The 19,378-nt window shown below is 36.2% G+C and overlaps 1 protein-coding gene across 4 annotated transcripts; it reads right to left on the bottom strand.

Moving 5' to 3' along the window:
- Positions 1-15,587: 15,587 nt before the first annotated feature.
- LOC140806957 (probable inactive receptor kinase At4g23740) lies at positions 15,588-18,846 on the bottom strand. Of its 4 annotated transcripts, none has more exons than XM_073163526.1 (3): positions 18,761-18,846; positions 16,544-17,839; positions 15,588-16,470 (listed from the first exon to the last, which is right to left on the bottom strand). In XM_073163526.1, the coding sequence occupies exons 2-3, from the start codon at positions 17,781-17,783 to the stop codon at positions 15,800-15,802; spliced, it is 1,911 nt and encodes a 636-aa protein (XP_073019627.1). In that variant the 5' UTR covers positions 17,784-17,839; positions 18,761-18,846; the 3' UTR covers positions 15,588-15,799. The 4 variants fall into 4 exon arrangements, with proteins under 4 accessions (XP_073019627.1, XP_073019625.1, XP_073019624.1 ...); XM_073163524.1 differs by having other exon boundaries at positions 18,084-18,843; XM_073163523.1 differs by having other exon boundaries at positions 18,306-18,843.
- Between the last annotated feature and the right edge of the window lie 532 nt (positions 18,847-19,378).

Genomic DNA, 19,378 nt, shown 5'->3' with positions numbered 1-19,378 from the left:
GGTATATGTATCTGTATTATAACTTGACTTTGAATTGTGAATTTAATTTTACGTGAATTTTCATGTATGTTCTTGTTTTTATCAAGGGAGTGTTTGGTTTGATGGATAAGGTGGGATTATTTTTTTAACCCACTTTATCACTCGTTTGGTTCGGGTGATTATTTAACCAAGTCAATACCTCTTATGAATGATTAGGTTATATTAGGTAGGTTAAAATAATATCTCCTCACCCCCTAGGATTATTTATCCAACTCTTAATCCTTACTATTTTCCAATTTTACCCTTCTCCTATATCCAAACTCACCACCACTTCCCGCCATAACCGCCGCCACCGACCACCGACCACCGTCGCCCCGCCGCCGCCAGACCGCCGTCGGCCATCGGACTGCCGCCGCCGCCGCCAACAGCCGCTGGACGGCGCCGTCGCCGTCACCGCCGGAGTGGAAGAAGAAAAAAAAAAAGAAAAGACAATTTTGTCCTTTAATCAAAAAATTCAAAATTATCCTACGCTTAAAAATCATATCAAACATAACACCATATATTACATTTCTACAACAATCATTTTCTTTATCTTACTTATTAATCATTAGTTTATTTTATCTTCCAAACCAAACGCAGCCTAATAAGTGTATTTAAATATATATCTCTTTTCGTTTTATTTCAGCTACTAATAGATTTAAAAAAATTGAAAAAAATGAAATTTAATCTAATTTTTTGAAAAAAAAAACAAAATTTATAACTTTAATATAATTTAAAATAAATAAAAAAATAATGAAATTTACGACTCCATTTTTTAGAAATGTACTATATTTTTATTTTAAAATAAATAATTTTAATCAATTTCTCTCTTTTTTGTTTGATTTATGAAATATATATTTATTTTTTTGGATGTTATTTTGTTTGATTTCTTTTTAAAAAAAATTAATTAATTTTAAAATAAATCGAAGAAAAATAAAGTTTTCGTCCAATCCTCAGCTACCCTCAGAAATCGGACCAAGAATCACGCATAAACATTTCACGTACAGGGCTCGGTGTCCACAATTCTTCCGATTCCGGCCCCTACAGTCTTCATCGAACCTTCAGCTACCCTCCACGGTGGTCGCTACTTTGATCTGCAGCATCTAATGGAGCGCGGTGGTCGGGTATTTGTCAGGGAAGCGGGGCAATGGGAATAGGTTTAGGGATTGTGTTCTTTCTTTTCCATTTTATTTTTGTTAACTGAGAATATAGATGAAACTCAAGACCAATTATCCAGATTTTGTACTTATTTTACTCTCGTGTGTTATTTTATCTTTTATATTGTATTAAATTTCGATATTATAAAATACATATTTTAACACACAACTAAATTTATTTGACATAATTAATTATTTTAATTAATTAACTCAATAATTATTTTAATTATATTAAATTACCATATAATTAATTTTAAAATCTTACATCCATATGTTATGTAAATTTATGTCATATATATTCTAATAAAAGTATAATTAAAAAATTATTAATCTTTTGACTTATTTCCACCTCATTGTTTATCTCCAATGATTTCTTTTTTAGGTTAATGTTTTGATTACTAAACTTTTAAAGAAAACGAAAAAATAAATCAAGTTGTTAATTTAAACATCAAATTAATAACTATGACTAATTGTGTATTAATTTTAAATATCAGAGACAAAAAAATCATGAATAAAAATATTTATGGACTACAAAAATTTAAGTGAAACTAATAGACCAAAATATACTCAACACCATGGATATTTTTATATACTCATATAAAAAATATATTATTGTTACAATTAATTTTCTCGTTATTTTTTTACAATACAATACAATACAATATTAAACTACTAGAACTAATCAATATTGATGATTATAAAATCATTAACAAAATCGAACGATAGCGAAATATTAATATTATAATTCAAATGTTTCTTGACCTCTAGATCAAAATTTATGTTTGTTTCCCAAGACACGATTTTTATTTCTCATAATTCTGATCTATCATTATTTTTCCTAATTGTGATCTACTATGCAAAGCTTTATATTAAACAGATGATAAACATAACGAGAATATGTCAATGAGTCAACCATAATTGTTGGGTGCCATAAAAGAACTTCAAAAGAATCAAAATGAGTTTAAATTGATTTTGCGTGAAATAATTAATTATATATCAAAGTAATAGAAAATGAAAAATCAAAATGAATTCAAATAGTTTTTAAGTGAAACCATCTAAATTTCTTAAAATGATTTATAAGTTTTTTTAAAAATTATGTTTTTTAAATATTATTTTGCTCCTAAATAAAAAAATTAAAAATACTACAGTTGTCTTCTTATTTTATGCTCTGTCAAATTTTCATTGATGAATAATTACAGAATTGTAGCTACTTTTTTAAAGACATATTTTATGCATAGAATTTTATAACTTCAAAATATATCATGAAAAATTTAGAAATTGTAGTTTTTTGTAAAAATAATATAAAATTGATATATTTATTTTTTTGTTTTATTACTTTGAATACTCATAGTCTACCCATATTATTTTTGCGATTTTAATGTTTGTCATATTAAAATAGGTGTCACAGTAATTGTAAAAATATAGTTTTTATAAAATTTGGAGTTTTTATGTGATGAACGCCCGAAAAGAATATACATATTCTTAATATTAGTCGTACTTATCAAATCTTTTAAGTACCGCATGGTTCATCCCCTAACCAACCGTGTAGGAGATATCGGCTTTGATAACAACTGTAACACCCCAGACAAGTATTTGTACCAAGTCGAGTCTTTGCAGCGTGCTTATTGTAAGGCCCGAGATGTTATCATTTTTGTGAGATCCCGAAAATAAAATCGTGTTGATGGCATTTTGGTAATTAAGTGGAAAAAATACTTAATTTAAATTTGAGGGCATTTTGGTAATTATTGGATGGCAATGGAATTTTCGTAATTATTGAGTAAATTGGGAGGCCAAATTGCAAATAGTTAAAAGTTGAGGGGCTAAAGTGCAATTAAGTATTTTAGTGGGACACTTGTCACCACCATGTAATTGGATATATATATATATGCCAATCTCCATTTCAAACCTCCAGAGAAGAAAACGAGAATAGCTACAGAGAATTGTTAAGTTCCTTCAACATTTAGAATTGTGATTTGACAATATCCGTATATCAGAATTTAAATCCGGACACGGTACTGAGATCCTCTCGTCGACAGCTACTACAGGACGTGAGTTTTATTGATTTCTGGTGTCATTTGAAAATATGATGTTGTAGGAATTTGATATAATTCATATATGATGTTCTGGATATGTTAGACATCGTAGAATCGAAGTCAGATCAGAAAACGGACTGATTATGGAATTGTTATGAATTGTTAGGGTATATTGAGTTATACCGGACAGATTTAAATCATGATTGGATTACGAATTGTATTGGATATGGGTTATGGATTGTAACTGTTATCTGGTGATGTTGTATTGACGGGGATATTGAAATTGTACCGGTATACCGTCGATTTTGAATTAAATTTAGATTGATCAGATTGTTATGGAATTGACTAGTATATTGATATGAGATTATTGATATTGTCAGTACCAGACAGATTGTGAGTTCAGGACTTTGACTGAGCCAGAAACCGACGAAAGAAAAGTATAAGTCAATGTGGTATTGGGAGATGAACTTGAGTCGGTTTAGACTTGGGTTTCCCTAAATCACATACTTTACTTTATTGCATTGATATTTGCATTGAGTTGATTGACATACTTGTTCTCTTGATTTTAGACAGCAGGTATTAGACGAGTAGTCTTATGACAGAAGTGCCGTTAGTGGTGGGATCACCACGGGCACATTGCACGATGTCATAAGATTGTGTATTGGCGGATGTGCCAAAGACTGTCACTGGATGTTTGGCTATCGATGTGGATAGGATGGTGGCTTTTTCTATTACTGTTAATCAGTATTGTATCTGTAACGCCCCAGATTTGACGACTGTCCTCACTGTATCAAAACGTGTCTTTCCAGCATGCTTATGTCCTCACTCACACGCACCCTGGGAAACTTCCCAGGAGTCACCCATCCCAAAATTGCCCCAAGTCAAGCACGCTTAACTTTGGAGTTCTTATGTGATGAGCTACCGAAAATAAGATGCACCTTCGTGATATGAGTAGTACCAATCAAATCTTTTATGCCCTCTTCAACTGTACAGTCCATTACATTGAACAGTCTCGGAATCCCTCTCATTCCCGTGTGGGTCGGTTCATTCATGTTCCCTCCACCTAGAAGCCTGCCAGGAGCCGCTCATTGTCCGTGCAACTGATGGCACCGGCGATCACCGCCCGCCCTCTTCGGCCCCGGGCTTCACATGCCCACCAGCTTCCGCTTGGTTCGTCCCCGAACCACACCGTACTAAGAGAGGTCGGCTCTGATACCACTTGTAACGCCCCAGATTTGACGACTGTCCTCACTGTATCAAGACGTGTCTTTCCAGCATGCTTATGTCCTCACTCACACGCACCCTGGGAAACTTCCCAGGAGTCACCCATCCCAAAATTGCCCCAAGTCAAGCACGCTTAACTTTGGAGTTCTTATGTGATGAGCTACCGAAAATAAGATGCACCTTCGTGATATGAGTAGTACCAATCAAATCTTTTATGCCCTCTTCAACTGTACAGTCCATTACATTGAACAGTCTCGGAATCCCTCTCATTCCCGTGTGGGTCGGTTCATTCATGTTCCCTCCACCTAGAAGCCTGCCAGGAGCCGCTCATTGTCCGTGCAACTGATGGCACCGGCGATCACCGCCCGCCCTCTTCGGCCCCGGCTTCACAGTATCGATGTGAATAGATTAGTAGCTCTTCTATTACTGTTAATAGATGTCATATCGATGTGGATAGAATTAGAGTTGCTTCTATTACTGTTAATCGGTACTATATTGATGTGGATAGAATAACAGCTTCCTCTATTACTGGTAATCGATACCGTATCGATGTGAATAGAACTGGAGTCTTTTCTATTACTGTTGATCGATACCATATCGGCGTGGATAGAACTGGAGTCTTTTCTATCACTGTTAGTCGATATATGCATGCCAACTTCTGGAACCGGGATCCCTAGACTAGGACTGAGTCTAGTCTGAATGATGTAGCTACGAGAATGATTGATAGTTTGATGTTACTTATGTTTCAGACTTTGTTACATATATCTGTTACCTGATTACATGCTTTATATTGTTTATATGATTGCATGTTTCATTGATTTATACTGGGATTATATTCTCACCGGAATTATCCGGCTGTTGTCTTGTCTGTATGTGTACTTGACAACAGGTGGGACAGGTTCAGGGTCGAGGAGATGAGAAGAGATCGAGTTAGAGTGGAGACTTCGGACTTTGATCTGAGATAGGGTTTGGACACTTGATATTAGTTGTTAAACCCTAGTTTGAATAAATGTGTTGTAATACAGGACTTGTATTTTATATACTGATATGTATATATGTTTTAATTTCACTACGTTCCGCAATTTAAAAAAAAATTAGACCCTGTTTATAATTGATTAATTAGTCCCAAAGATGATTAAAAACTTGATTAGCATCCGGGTCCCCACAACAGGTGGTATCAGAGCCATAGATCCCTTAGACTGAGATAGAAGCTAGTGAGCGAGGTAGATTGATTTTCTTTCCTGCTTTTGATTGCTAGCATGATTCCTGTTTTAATATATGCTACCTGAATTATCTGATATTGATATGGTATTGTATATTATTGGAATGGATCAGCTGTAAGATGATCCGAGGAGGATTGAAACTGGTAAGTGGTATTTGGAATTACTAACCTCTTCGATTATCAGATATGCCTCCGAGAAGGATACCAGAACAGGGAAGTATATCGAATCCTCCTATGGATGTGACCCCTACTCCAATGGAGCAATTGTTGAAAAGATTTCAGTCATTCCATCCACCGACTTTGAAAGGTACGGAGAATTCCGTGGAATGTGAAAGTTGGTTGGACGATATTGAATCGTTGTTTGAATCTTTGGAATATAATGAGGAAAAGAGGGTGAAACTGATCGGACACCAGTTGCATGACGTTGCTAAACACTGGTGGAACACGACAAAACGGGCTTTGGAATTACGAGGTACGGCCATTACCTGGAATGTGTTTAAGACTGAATTTTATCTACGGTTCTTTCCAGTTTCATATAGGAAGGACAAGGTAGCCGAGTTTGCAAACTTGAAACAAGGCCAGTTAAACATTGAGGATTATGTGGCTAAGTTCTCTACTCTGCTTCGATTTGCCCCTCATGTGGCTGGGAGTGATGAGGCCGTTGCAGACCAGTTCATAAATGGTCTTAATCCTGAAATCTTTACCCTGGTGAATACCGGAAGGCCAAACAATTTCACTGATGCTCTGAATCGAGCTAAGGGAGCTGAAGCCGGATTGATAAGACAGAAAGAGGCTTCGTTTGTGCCTTCAGCACCGAGTTCACAGATGCCTCCACCATTTCCTCGATTTGAAAGTGGTAGTGGAAGTGGGAAGAAAGACTTCCTGAAGGCTAAGGGGAAGAAATTCAAGAAAGCTGGAAGTAGTTCATCCAGTTCGAGTGGCTCTAGACAGACTGGTCAGGGCCAGAGTTATACAGGACCATACTGTAGCACTTGTGGAGGGAAGCATTCCACTGAACAGTGCAGAGGAGTGTTTGGCAACTGCCGCATCTGTAAACAGCATGGACACTTTGCCCGAGTGTGTCCACAGCGTGGTGCCCAGGGATCACAGGCAGCTGAGTCATCTGGATCAGTGGCCCAGACAGGGAGACGACCCTCTGCCGTTCATTCCTTTCAGCCAGCACCGTCTACTCTGTCACAGCAGAGGCCAGGAGGGGGCCAGACAGCGAGCCAGCCTCCTAGACAGCAGGCCCGATTGTTTGCTTTGACTGAGGAGCAGGCACATGATACACCTGATGATGTCGTGGCAGGTAACTGTTTTATTTCTGGTTATCCTGCATATGTACTGATTGACACTGGTGCATCGCATACTTTTATTTCCGAGAGATTCGCATTGAGTCATGCATTACCTATTGAGTCATTGTCTGCGGTAGTGTCTGTTTCTTCTCCGTTAGGAACAGGTTGGATATCAGTGAAATCTGTGAAACCTTGTAGACTGCAGTACGATGGACATACGATTGAGCTAGACTGTATTGTACTTGGTTTATCTGATTTTGATTGCATTATCGGTATCGATATGTTGGCCAAGTACCGAGCTACAGTTGATTGTTTCCACAAGATCGTACGCTTCAGACCGGAGATGGCTGAAGAGTGGAAATTTTATGGTAAGGGTTCTTGTGCTAGAATTCCTTTGATATCTGCAATAAATATGACTCGATTATTGCAGAAAGGAGCGGATGGATTCCTGGTATATTCAGTTGATTTACTGAAGTCGAGCCCATCATTGGCGGACTTGCCAGTGGTGTGTGAATTTGCTGATGTCTTTCCAGACGAGATTCCTGGATTGCCTCCGATTCGAGAGATAGACTTCAGCATAGAATTGATGCCAGGAACAGTTCCGATTTCGAGAGCTCCATACCGAATGGCACCGATCGAGTTGAAAGAGTTGAAAGAACAGTTGGAGGATTTACTGGCCAAGGGATATATCAGACCGAGTGTATCTCCTTGGGGTGCTCCAGTACTGTTCGTGAGGAAGAAAGACGGGTCGATGAGACTTTGTATCGACTACAGGCAATTGAACAAAGCAACAATAAAGAACAAATATCCATTGCCACGAATTGATGATTTGTTTGATCAATTGCAAGGTTCATCTGTGTATTCCAAGATCGATCTGAGATCTGGATACCATCAACTGAGAGTCAGGGACTCTGATATCTCAAAGACAGCATTCAGAACCAGGTATGGACATTATGAGTTTATTGTCATGCCTTTTGGTTTGACGAATGCACCGGCGGTATTTATGGGATTGATGAACCGCGTCTTTCAGAAATATTTGGATGATTTTGTTATCATGTTCATTGATGATATATTGATTTATTCAAAGAATATGATTGAGCATGCTAATCATCTGAGGACTGTGTTGAGAATTCTGAGAGCTGAGAAGTTGTATGCGAAACTGTCAAAATGCGAATTTTGGTTGAAACAGGTAGTGTTTTTGGGTCACATTATATCGGGAGACGGTATATCAGTTGATCCCAGTAAGGTTGAAGCCGTGATTAGTTGGCCAAGACCTACATCTGTACCAGAAATTCGCAGTTCTATGGGTTTGGCGGGATATTATCGCCGATTTATTCAAGATTTTTCGAGTATTGCCAAACCAATTACTCAGCTAACTCAGAAGAATGCTCCGTTTGATTGGTCAGAAGACTGTGAATCCAGTTTTCTGGAATTGAAAAAGAGATTGACCAGTGCGCCTGTGTTAACGATTACTTCAGGTACTGGTGACTATGTCGTTTATTGTGATGCATCTCATTGAGGATTGGGTTGTGTTTTGATGCAGCGAGGGCATGTGATTGCTTATGCCTCGAGACAGCTGAAATCCCATGAAACTCGTTACCCAATTCATGATCTTGAATTGGCAGCCATAGTCTTTGCTTTGAAGATATGGCGACATTATCTATACGGGATATCCAATGCAGCAGCAGATGCACTGAGTCGAAAGGCATGTTCGTTATCCTTATCGACTATGGGAGTCTCCAATTTGATAGAAGACTGCTGTTTGTCTGGATTAGTATTTGAGACAGATCAGAAACCCATGAGATTATGTGCTATTCAAGCGGAACCAGAGCTAATTTTGAAAATTAAAGCGGCTCAGAAAGGTGATCAGAATATACAGAAGTCGATTGCTATGGTTAGAGCTGGACATCGATCGGAATACCAGGTTCGAAATGGTATTTTGTATGTGAATAATCGTTTAGTTGTGCCGAATGTTTCGGATTTGAGACAGCGAATACTGTCAGAAGCGCACAACAGTCGTTTTAGCATTCATCCTGGTGGCAGGAAAATGTATAATGACTTGAAGACACAGTATTGGTGGAAACAGATGAAATCTGATGTTACTGAATTTGTAGCCAAGTGTCTTAATTGCCAATAGGTGAAAGCTGAAAGAAAGAAACCAGGAGGATTATTACAGAGTTTGTCCATTCCTGAATGGAAATGGGATCACATTTCCATGGACTTTGTGACACAGTTGCCACGTTCCTCCCGAGGCTCTGATGCAATTTGGGTCGTGATTGATCGATTGACCAAATCAGCATGTTTTATTCCATACAAAATGACGTATAGATATGACCAGATGGCGGATATTTACATCAAGGAAGTGGTGAGACTGCACGGAGTGCCGAAGTCGATTGTTTCAGACCGAGATCCCCGATTTACTTCGCACTTCTGGCAGAGCCTGCAACAAGCTCTTGGTACGAAGTTACATCTTAGTACCGCATATCATCCATAGACTGACGGACAGTCAGAGCGTACGATACAGACATTGGAAGATATAATGAGAGCTGTAGTACTTGACTTTAGTACTAACTGGCAAGATGCATTGCCTCTTTGCGAGTTTTCGTACAACAATAGTTATCAAACGAGTATTGAGATGGCTCCATTCGAAGCGTTGTACGGAAAGAAATGCAGATCCCCTCTGTATTGGGATGATATCTCTGAAGTTCCTGAGACTGGACCAGATATGATCAGAGATATGACTGAAAAAGTAAAATTGATTCAGAAGAAAATGAAGGCAGCCCAGGACAGACAAGCCAAATATGCCAACCTTCGACGTAGACCGTTGGTATTTGAGGCTGGAGACCGAGTATTTCTGAAGATTTCTCCTTTCCGAGGTGTTGTTAGATTTGGCAAGAAAGGGAAATTGTCTCCACGATATGTTGGTCCATATGAAATTCTTGGAAAGATAGGAGATCGTGCCTATCGACTTGCATTACCGCCTTCATTGTCTGGGATACAGGATGTCTTTCATGTATCGATGCTACGGAAATATCTCCCTGATGATTCACACGTTATTCAACCAGACGAGACCGAGCTGGACGAGACATTGAGTTATGTCGAGAAACCGATCCGGATTATCGATCGTAAAGAAAAACAGCTCAGAACGAAAATGATTCCGTTGGTGAAAGTACAATGGACTCGTCATGGTGTTGAAGTAGCTACTTGGGAGACTGAGTCTGATATGAGACAAGAATTCCCAGCATTATTCCACTGATGTGAGTTTACTATTTCAGTTTCTGATATGATTGCATAGGATTTGATTACCTGTGATTTCGAGGACGAAATCATGTCTTAGAGGAGGAGAATTGTAAGGCCCGAGATGTTATCATTTTTGTGAGATCCCGAAAATAAAATCGTGTTGATGGCATTTTGGTAATTAAGTGGAAAAAATACTTAATTTAAATTTGAGGGCATTTTGGTAATTATTGGATGGCAATGGCATTTTCGTAATTATTGAGTAAATTGGGAGGCAAATTGCAAATAGTTAAAAGTTGAGGGGCTAAAGTGCAATTAAGTATTTTAGTGGGACACTTGTCACCACCATGTAATTGGATATATATATATGCCAATCTCCATTTCAAACCTCCAGAGAAGAAAACGAGAATAGCTACAGAGAATTGTTAAGTTCTTTCAATGTTTAGAATTGTGATTTGACAATATCCGTATATCAGAATTTAAATCCGGACACGGTACTGAGATCCTCTCGTCGACAGCTACTACAGGACGTGAGTTTTATTGATTTCTGGTGTCATTTGAAAATATGATGTTGTAGGAATTTGATATAATTCATATATGATGTTCTGGATATGTTAGACATCGTAGAATTGAAGTCAGATCAGAAAACGGACTGATTATGGAATTGTTATGAATTGTTAGGGTATATTGAGTTATACCGGATAGATTTAAATCATGATTGGATTACGAATTGTATTGGATATGGGTTATGGATTGTAACTGTTATCTGGTGATGTTGTATTGACGGGGATATTGAAATTGTACCGGTATACCGTCGATTTTGAATTAAATCTAGATTGATCAGATTGTTATGGAATTGACTAGTATATTGATATGAGATTATTGTTATTGTCAGTACCAGACAGATTGTGAGTTCAGGACTTTGACTGAGCCAGAAACCGACGAAAGAAAGGTATAAGTCAATGTGGTATTGGGAGATGGACTTGAGTCGGTTTAGACTTTGGTTTCCCTAAATCACATAATTTACTTTATTGCATTGATATTTGCATTGAGTTGATTGACATACTTGTTCTCTTGATTTTAGACAGCAGGTATTAGACGAGTAGTCTTATGACAGAAGTGCTGTTAGTGGTGGGATCACCACGGGCACATTGCACGATGTCATAAGATTGTGTATTGGCGGATGTGCCAAAGACTGTCACTGGATGTTTGGCTATCGATGTGGATAGGATGGTGGCTTTTTCTATTACTGTTAATCAGTATTGTATCGATGTGAATAGATTAGTAGCTCTTCTATTACTGTTAATCGATGTCATATCGATGTGGATAGAATTAGAGTTGCTTCTATTACTGTTAATCGGTACTATATTGATGTGGATAGAATAACAGCTTCCTCTATTACTGGTAATCGATACCGTATCGATGTGAATAGAACTGGAGTCTTTTCTATTACTGTTGATCGATATCATATCGGCGTGGATAGAACTGGAGTCTTTTCTATCACTGTTAGTCGATATATGCATGCCAACTTCTGGAACCGGGATCCCTAGACTAGGACTGAGTCTAGTCTGAATGATGTAGCTACGAGAATGATTGATAGTTTGATGTTACTTATGTTTCAGACTTTGTTACATATATCTGTTACCTGATTACATGCTTTATATTGTTTATATGATTGCATGTTTCATTGATTTATACTGAGATTATATTCTCACTGGAATTATCCGGCTGTTGTCTTGTCTATATGTGTACTTGACAACAGGTGGGACAGGTTCAGGGTCGAGGAGATGAGAAGAGATCGAGTTAGAGTGGAGACTTCGGACTTTGATCTGAGATAGGGTTTGGACACTTGATATTAGTTGTTAAACCCTAGTTTGAATAAATGTGTTGTAATACAGGACTTGTATTTTATATACTGATATGTATATATGTTTTAATTTCACTACGTTCCGCAATTTAAAAAAAAATTAGACCCTGTTTATAATTGATTAATTAGTCCCAAAGATGATTAAGAACTTGATTAGCATCCGGGTCCCCACACTTATGTTCTCACTTACACGCACTATTGGAAACTTCCCAGGTGGTCACCCATATCAGAATTTTCCCAATTCAAACACGCTTCACTCTGGAGTTTTCATTTGATGAGTTTCTGAAAAGAAGATGTACATTCTTAATATGAATAATACATATCAAATTTTGTAAGCACTCCTCATCTGCATAGTCACATACCTGAATAGTTTTTGAATCCATCTCATTTCGGTATAGGTTCAGTTTGTTCATGTTCTCTTCTCCTAGAAGCCTGTCAGGAGCTGCTCCTTGTCTATGCAACATCATGGCACCGTCGATCACCGCCACTATATTTATATCAAACCTAAAACAGCTTAATTATATTAGTATTTTATTCAAGAACTCAAACAAAAAATAAAATTTGAACTTTGTGGATGTATCTACATTGGACTAATTTTTTAAAAATAAAAGATTACGAGTGTAAGGTAAGAAATGTTCTCATCATATATCATTTTTATATATTCCACACGTGCCACGCACATGCATAACTTCTACTATGAAGAAATATGAAACTTGTATAATTAAAATAAATAGAAATCTACCCCGAAGAAGCAAGATAAATTAATTAATTTACGGTGTATGTATGTTTGTTCGTCTCCTATCAATACCACTTCATTATAATGTTTCTTGGAGGATTTAGCTTCCGTATTTTGAATGAAATGTTTAGGGATGTAAATGAGCCGAGCTGTTCGCGAGTTTTTCGGATCTCGGCTCGTTAAAAAGCTCGTTCGGGCTCGTTCGTTAAGCTTATCGAGCCGAGCCCGAGCTTATTTTGGGCTCGACAATTTTGTTGAGCCGAGTTTGAGATTAATGATGTTCGGCTCGTTAGCTCGTGAACATGTTCGATAATAAGTTCGTGAGCTCAAAATTGAGCTCGGCTCGTTTAGCTGGCTCGTGAGCTCGAGCTCGGCTCCTTTAAGTGGTTCACGAGCTCGGGTTCGAGCTCGGCTCGTTTAGGTAGATCGTGAGCTCGAATTTGAGATAATTAATGAGTTATAATATTAAAATAATTATGTATGATAAATAATAATAAATTAAAAGTTAAAAATCTATACATATTATAAAAATGTGAATTAAGGTCAAAGTTATTTGTTTTTATTTGCTTGTAGATGAAGTGAACATATATTTTTCACAGAATATTAAATTGAATATGATTTGTTTTATTTTGTAAATCTATAATATTTTGAATGAGTTATATATGCAAGAAGTTTCTCAGAAAAAAATTAATACATACAAATTTAATACTTCCAATAATATAGTATGAAATATAAAAAAAATTTTGTTGTCTTAATTTGGAATTTTTGTATTTAAATAACATATTGCATAAATATGTTATATCATTAAAGAGTTGAACACTTTTTGATAAATATAATAAAATATTGATTAAATCATATTTTGTCAGTTGTCTAGAAGACATAATAATCAAAATTCATTGATTTTATTTGCTTGTAGATTAAGTTAAAATATTTACAAAAAATAAATATAATTTGTAGAATACTGAAATAAAAAAATTCTTTGATTTTATTTGCTTGATGAAACAAATTTTTTTCTACAAAACACTTGATTGTGTGGAGATTCGTAGAGGCATCAAATAGAGAAGAATATACATTTCTTCTCATAAGATTTGCTAACGAAGATGGCGAGAATATTGTTTTTCAAAGAGAAGAAAAAATTGATGACAAAAAAAATCGTGAAAGCAATATAAATTGAAAATATAAAAGAAGAAAAAATTTGACGCAATAATTTAATTTGAGGTTTAGAATATATTATATATATTATATTTTTATTTTTCATAAATCAATAACACGTGATAAAATAAGTGGTCAACGTTATGTATTATACTTTTTTCTTATCTCAAATTTAATTTTAATACATATTGTGATATCAATTTTATATTATATTTTCTCCAATGTCTAATTTATACAAAATTATAATATTTATTACTAAAATGTTTTTCAACAATTATTAATTTATTTAGATTGTGCTTAGATAAATTGATTTCAAATTTATGGATTAGAATTATAATTTTATTGTTAACAATGAACAATATATCAAACTTGAATCTACACATTACTTATTTACACATTATTATTTATATAAAGTAGAATAAATTTCAAATAACATTATTATTTGTTGGACTTGAACAATATCATAACTAACATGAAATACTACTATATAAATATGGAATGAGTGGATTTGAAGTTTATGATGTTACATCTCTAAATAACAAAAATACATTTGAATGTATTGAAATCCATGGATTTGAAATCCTTCCAATCAAGAATAACCTTAGATTTATAACACATAAAATTTTTTAAACAAATATCTTTTGCAATCATTTTATAATACATATAGTATAAATTATATTACATTGAATTTCCTACGGATAATGCTAAAGGTACAACTAATATATAGTACTGCGATATTTACAACAATTATATCGTGAGATTTTGTTATTATCTAATGAGATTTTATATTTAATTTATCATTAGATTTTGATAAATGAAATTTCTATTGATTTTTTTGAATGGTGAATTATTGTACAAATTTGGTTGCACATAGCATTACTCATTTCTATCGACTAATATAGCATGAAATCATTAATATATAATTTTTTTGTAAATTAATCTCTTTTGATCTCATTTCTTTAAGAACAATTATTGATAATAGAAATGTATTTCACGTGCGTCGCACATATTTTTACCTAGTTATATTAAAAATGTGAATGTTATGGCAATAATCACTAGTAGAAAAATCGGATTTTATTTTGGCAGGTTTTACTTCGGCAATAATAAATTACGAAGTAATACATTACTAATAACTTCAGTAATAACACAAGCGAAGTAAAATAATATATTTTACTTCGGATGTTTAAAAACACGGGCTTCACTATATTTTTTTATTATATTTTACTTCGGTATATCAATGTTGACGAAGTAACAAAATAAGAAAAATAATTTCATGCTAAATAATAAGATGAACCGCGCAGATTAACAAAGGAAACTAAACTATGCTGAACATTTAGCGACGGTTTGTCATTAAAAACCGTCGCCGATTTAATCAGCGACGGTGTGTCGCTTAAAAACCGTCGCTGATTAACCAAAAGCTCGTAACGAGCCCGAGCCGAGCCCGAGCCGAAAAAATAGTTGAACGAGCCGAGCCTGATACTATTCGGCTCGGCTCATTTACATCCCTAGAAATGTTACTCTAGATTCAATTCATGCCAACCAATTTTAAACATATATCTCATTGAATTGTTCAATTGGCACTAGTCGTACGCCTGCAGTAAGCTAATGAATGTTACTCTAGATTCAATTCATGCAACGCTAAATACTTTAATCAGAAAGCTAATGAATTTCTCAGAAAGTTATTACAACTTTTTATGGATCAAATAGACTACTTTACCAGTTTGCCAAAAGAAAATAAACAAAACCAGCACTTTCAACACCAAATCATCTGATCATGTGACTGTCTTACGCAACAAACGAGATAAATACATAGAAAACAAAGACAAAACAAATAACACCAATTCTCGTAATCAAGAATCTAATTACGAACAGAAGACGACCCCCCAATCTCGTCGACTTTAGGAGTGAAGGTAGGAGTTGAACCTAAAGATTTAGTTTCGAGAGACGGGCTACTGCCTCTGTTCATGTTTCTAATGTCCTCCACCATACTAACCACATCAGTCATTTTTGGCCTCTCTTCGGGGATTCTTGCAACACAACTCAACCCTATTTGCAACAGTGCTACCATCTCTTCCTCTATGTTAGGATACATCAAAAGCTCTACGTCGAACACTTCACCAGTCCATTCCTCACGGACCACTGAGTTAACCCATCTAACAAGGTGGATCACCTCTTCACCCCCTGAAATATGGACCGGGGATTTTCCGGTGAGAAGTTCGAGTAGAACAACTCCAAAACTGTACACGTCAGATGCCTGTGAGACTTTCTTGGTGTTGGTGACTTCCGGGGCACGGTACCCAGCAATCCGCATAACTGGTGGTGATATAGGATTCATCAATATTGCCAAGCAAAGATCAGAAATACAACCATACTGTTGGGAGTTGAGAAAAATGTTTGAAGCTTTTATGTTTCCGTGTACAAGTTTTCCACCGCTTTGGGAATGGATATAGGCAATACCCCGTGCTGTGCCTGTTGCAATTTGTAGACGGGTCTCCCAGTCTAAAGAAATCCTCTTCTCGCCTCGGTTTGCTGCAAGAATATGAATGCACAAGATTGTCACATTAAATTTCGATAATTCGACAAAGACCACGATTCTACATACCATGTAGCAAGGCAGATAAGCTTCCCTGATCAAAATAGTCATATACGATAAGCTTCTCATCTTTTGAATAATAATAGGCCCTTAATGGAGCCACATTCTCGTGTCTTATATTTCCCACAATTTCCATCTGGCGCTCAAAGTCTTTCCTCCCAACAAAAACTTCCTTCAATCTCTTTACCGCAACTATGGTCGCATCCTCCAGTGCTGCCTTATACGTAGTTCCAAATGTTCCTTTCCCAAGAACCTCGGCTGACGCCCTCAATAGATCTTCGAGGTCAAAAGCAAGAATACATCCCTCAAAGAATGTTAGCCTACTGTTTCCATCTTGATTGCCAGAAACCATCTCCTTTGAAGATTTTTCCAGCTTATCTGGTTTTTTATCACTGGTCGTTTCACGATCATCATCACCTTCCTTCTTGTATGCGAAAATTAGCAGCAAGGAAATAACCATGAATGCCACTGCACAACCGCCAACAACAATTCCCAGAATAGCAGATTCACTAAATCTTAGGGTATGCTTTTTTGGTACAACAGCAGGATCACTAGGAGAAAGAACCGGAGACAGTGAATTTTCTTGTGAAATATTGTTCCCAGAAAAAGATGAACTGGGAAATCTAAGAAGAGATTGAGGTATAACTCCAGTTAGATTATTGTTAGACAGATTCAACAATTTCATACTCGGGATATTCAGATCGGGAATATTACCAGAAAGCCAGTTGTTGGCAAGATTCAACAAAGTTAAATGAGTCAAATTTGAAATGGACAATGGGATACTACCATTGAATTCGTTATCGGACAGATTTAACAACGTGAGATTTTTCCAAGCTGAAACATCCAATGGCAATGGACCTTGAAAATTATTGAACTGAAGGAAAAGACCAGTTAAATTTTCAAGATTTAAAAGCTCTGATGGAAAAGGACCGCTAATACCATTTGATCTCAGACTCAAGATCTGAAGCTCCGACAAACGTCCAAGAGTGTTCACAGGAATTCTGCCTTTTAATCCAATAGCAGGCAGTCGAACAACGATGACTCTTGAATTATCACTGTTACAAGTGATTCCTGTCCATCCACTGCAAACGGAAGTTCCCTCATCCCAATTCAGATGCCTTGAATGGTATATGTTATCAATAAAATCGAGCAGTGCTCGTTTGTCTTCTTCAGGTTCAGCTGCTGATAGCAAGTACAGAGCATTAAACACTAAAATTGTTGCACACATGAACTTGATCTTTGTGCTCATTTCTTCTTCTAGTCTTTTTAGTGTTTTAGGCCTTCGATTAAGCACTTCTTACATCTCTGCATAAATTCCAAAATCAGTAGAAACAAATCAAAGAACAAAAGGAAATGAACGCGTGATACTTAATAAATCATATATTGCTGTTATTGATAATTAATAGCCATCAATATTATATCCGTTTTAAATTAATATTCTGATAACAGCGGTTTGTCTGCCAACCAAATTCAGTAGTTAAGTTTCCTTACAACAACAAAAAATCAGAGGGAAATTTGTTTTCTTTCCTCAGTCCGCTAAAGAACTAACGTTTACACAAGCTATGCCCAGAAGTTCAGTGAACTGCGCCACAAATTCACTTCGTCAATAGTCCTTTTCGTCGCCTCTGTTTAGCTTACCGCCCAGATAAGTACGCAGATATTCAAATTTCGGGTTTTTGAAATCTCGAGCAATTCAAAGATGTTCCAAAGAATTTCATGAAAAAAAAAATGAAATTTCCACAATTAATCAGCAAAAGAATCAAACGCTCACCACCGCAATCCCCCAGACCAAAGAATTTTTTGATTTCCTAAAACCTCAGCCGCAACACGCCAAACAAAAATTCTAAAAATAGCGGCAGTTACAGAAGCTCCAAAAACGTACAGGTAGATAAACCCACCGCGTGTGCACGCATCATCAATGAAATCATACAAATAACAGCTAAGCACAAGATTCTTTTTATTTTTCCCCTTTTTTGAGGGGAAAAAACACAAGAATTCAAACACTGCAAATAGAGGGACGAAAACCAAGCTCACAGGGTAGCAACAAGAAATAAAGAATCGGGCGCCTTCTCCCTTGAGGAATAGCAAATGACTGAGCGGGCAGTCCGAACAAAGAGCAATGAATGATTGGAAAACGTTATTGATTCGAACAGACAAAACTGAGATTTATTGCGAAATAATGGCGCGAGGAGAGCGGGAAGTGCACGTGCTGTGAAGTGAAATTACAGCGGAGAAGAAAAGGATGTGAAGTGGAGGCAGCGAAGACGATGATGCCGTTAATTCACGTAAATGACACTTCACCGAACGCGTACTGCATGACAGAGTGAACACAAGATCACTAATTAAAAATATTAAAAATGACAAGGACGATCTCACGGATCGTATTTTCTGAGACATATATCTTATTAGATCATTTATAAAAAAATTATTTTTTATACTAAGAGTATTATTTTTTATTGTGAATATCGGTAGGTTGACCCGTCTCACAGATAAAAATTCGTGAAATCGTCTCACAAAAGATCTACTCATTAAAAATAATTATTTCAGTGTCTAAATTTGTTCATAGGTTAAACAATAATATTTTCTCTATGTTATTTTTTAATTTGTTATGTTTTTTCGACCCGACGATTAATATGAAATCGACATGGTTTTAATATAGACAAAAACTTGTGTGAGAAGTCTTACGGATAGTATTTTGTGAGACATATCTTTTTTATTTGAGATCACTCCATGAAAATATTAATTTTTTATGCTTAAGAGTATTACTTTTTTAGAGTGGTCTCAAGTGAGACCGTCTCAGGACTTTCGGAACGGGTCAACTACCATATGCACAATAAAATATTG

Source organism: Primulina eburnea, chromosome 12 (assembly GCF_022965805.1).
Source record: "Primulina eburnea isolate SZY01 chromosome 12, ASM2296580v1, whole genome shotgun sequence".
Classification (NCBI taxonomy): Eukaryota; Viridiplantae; Streptophyta; class Magnoliopsida; order Lamiales; family Gesneriaceae; genus Primulina; species Primulina eburnea.
The sequence above is the reverse complement of the archived record's forward strand: the minus strand, read 5'-3'. Positions and strand labels throughout refer to the sequence as shown.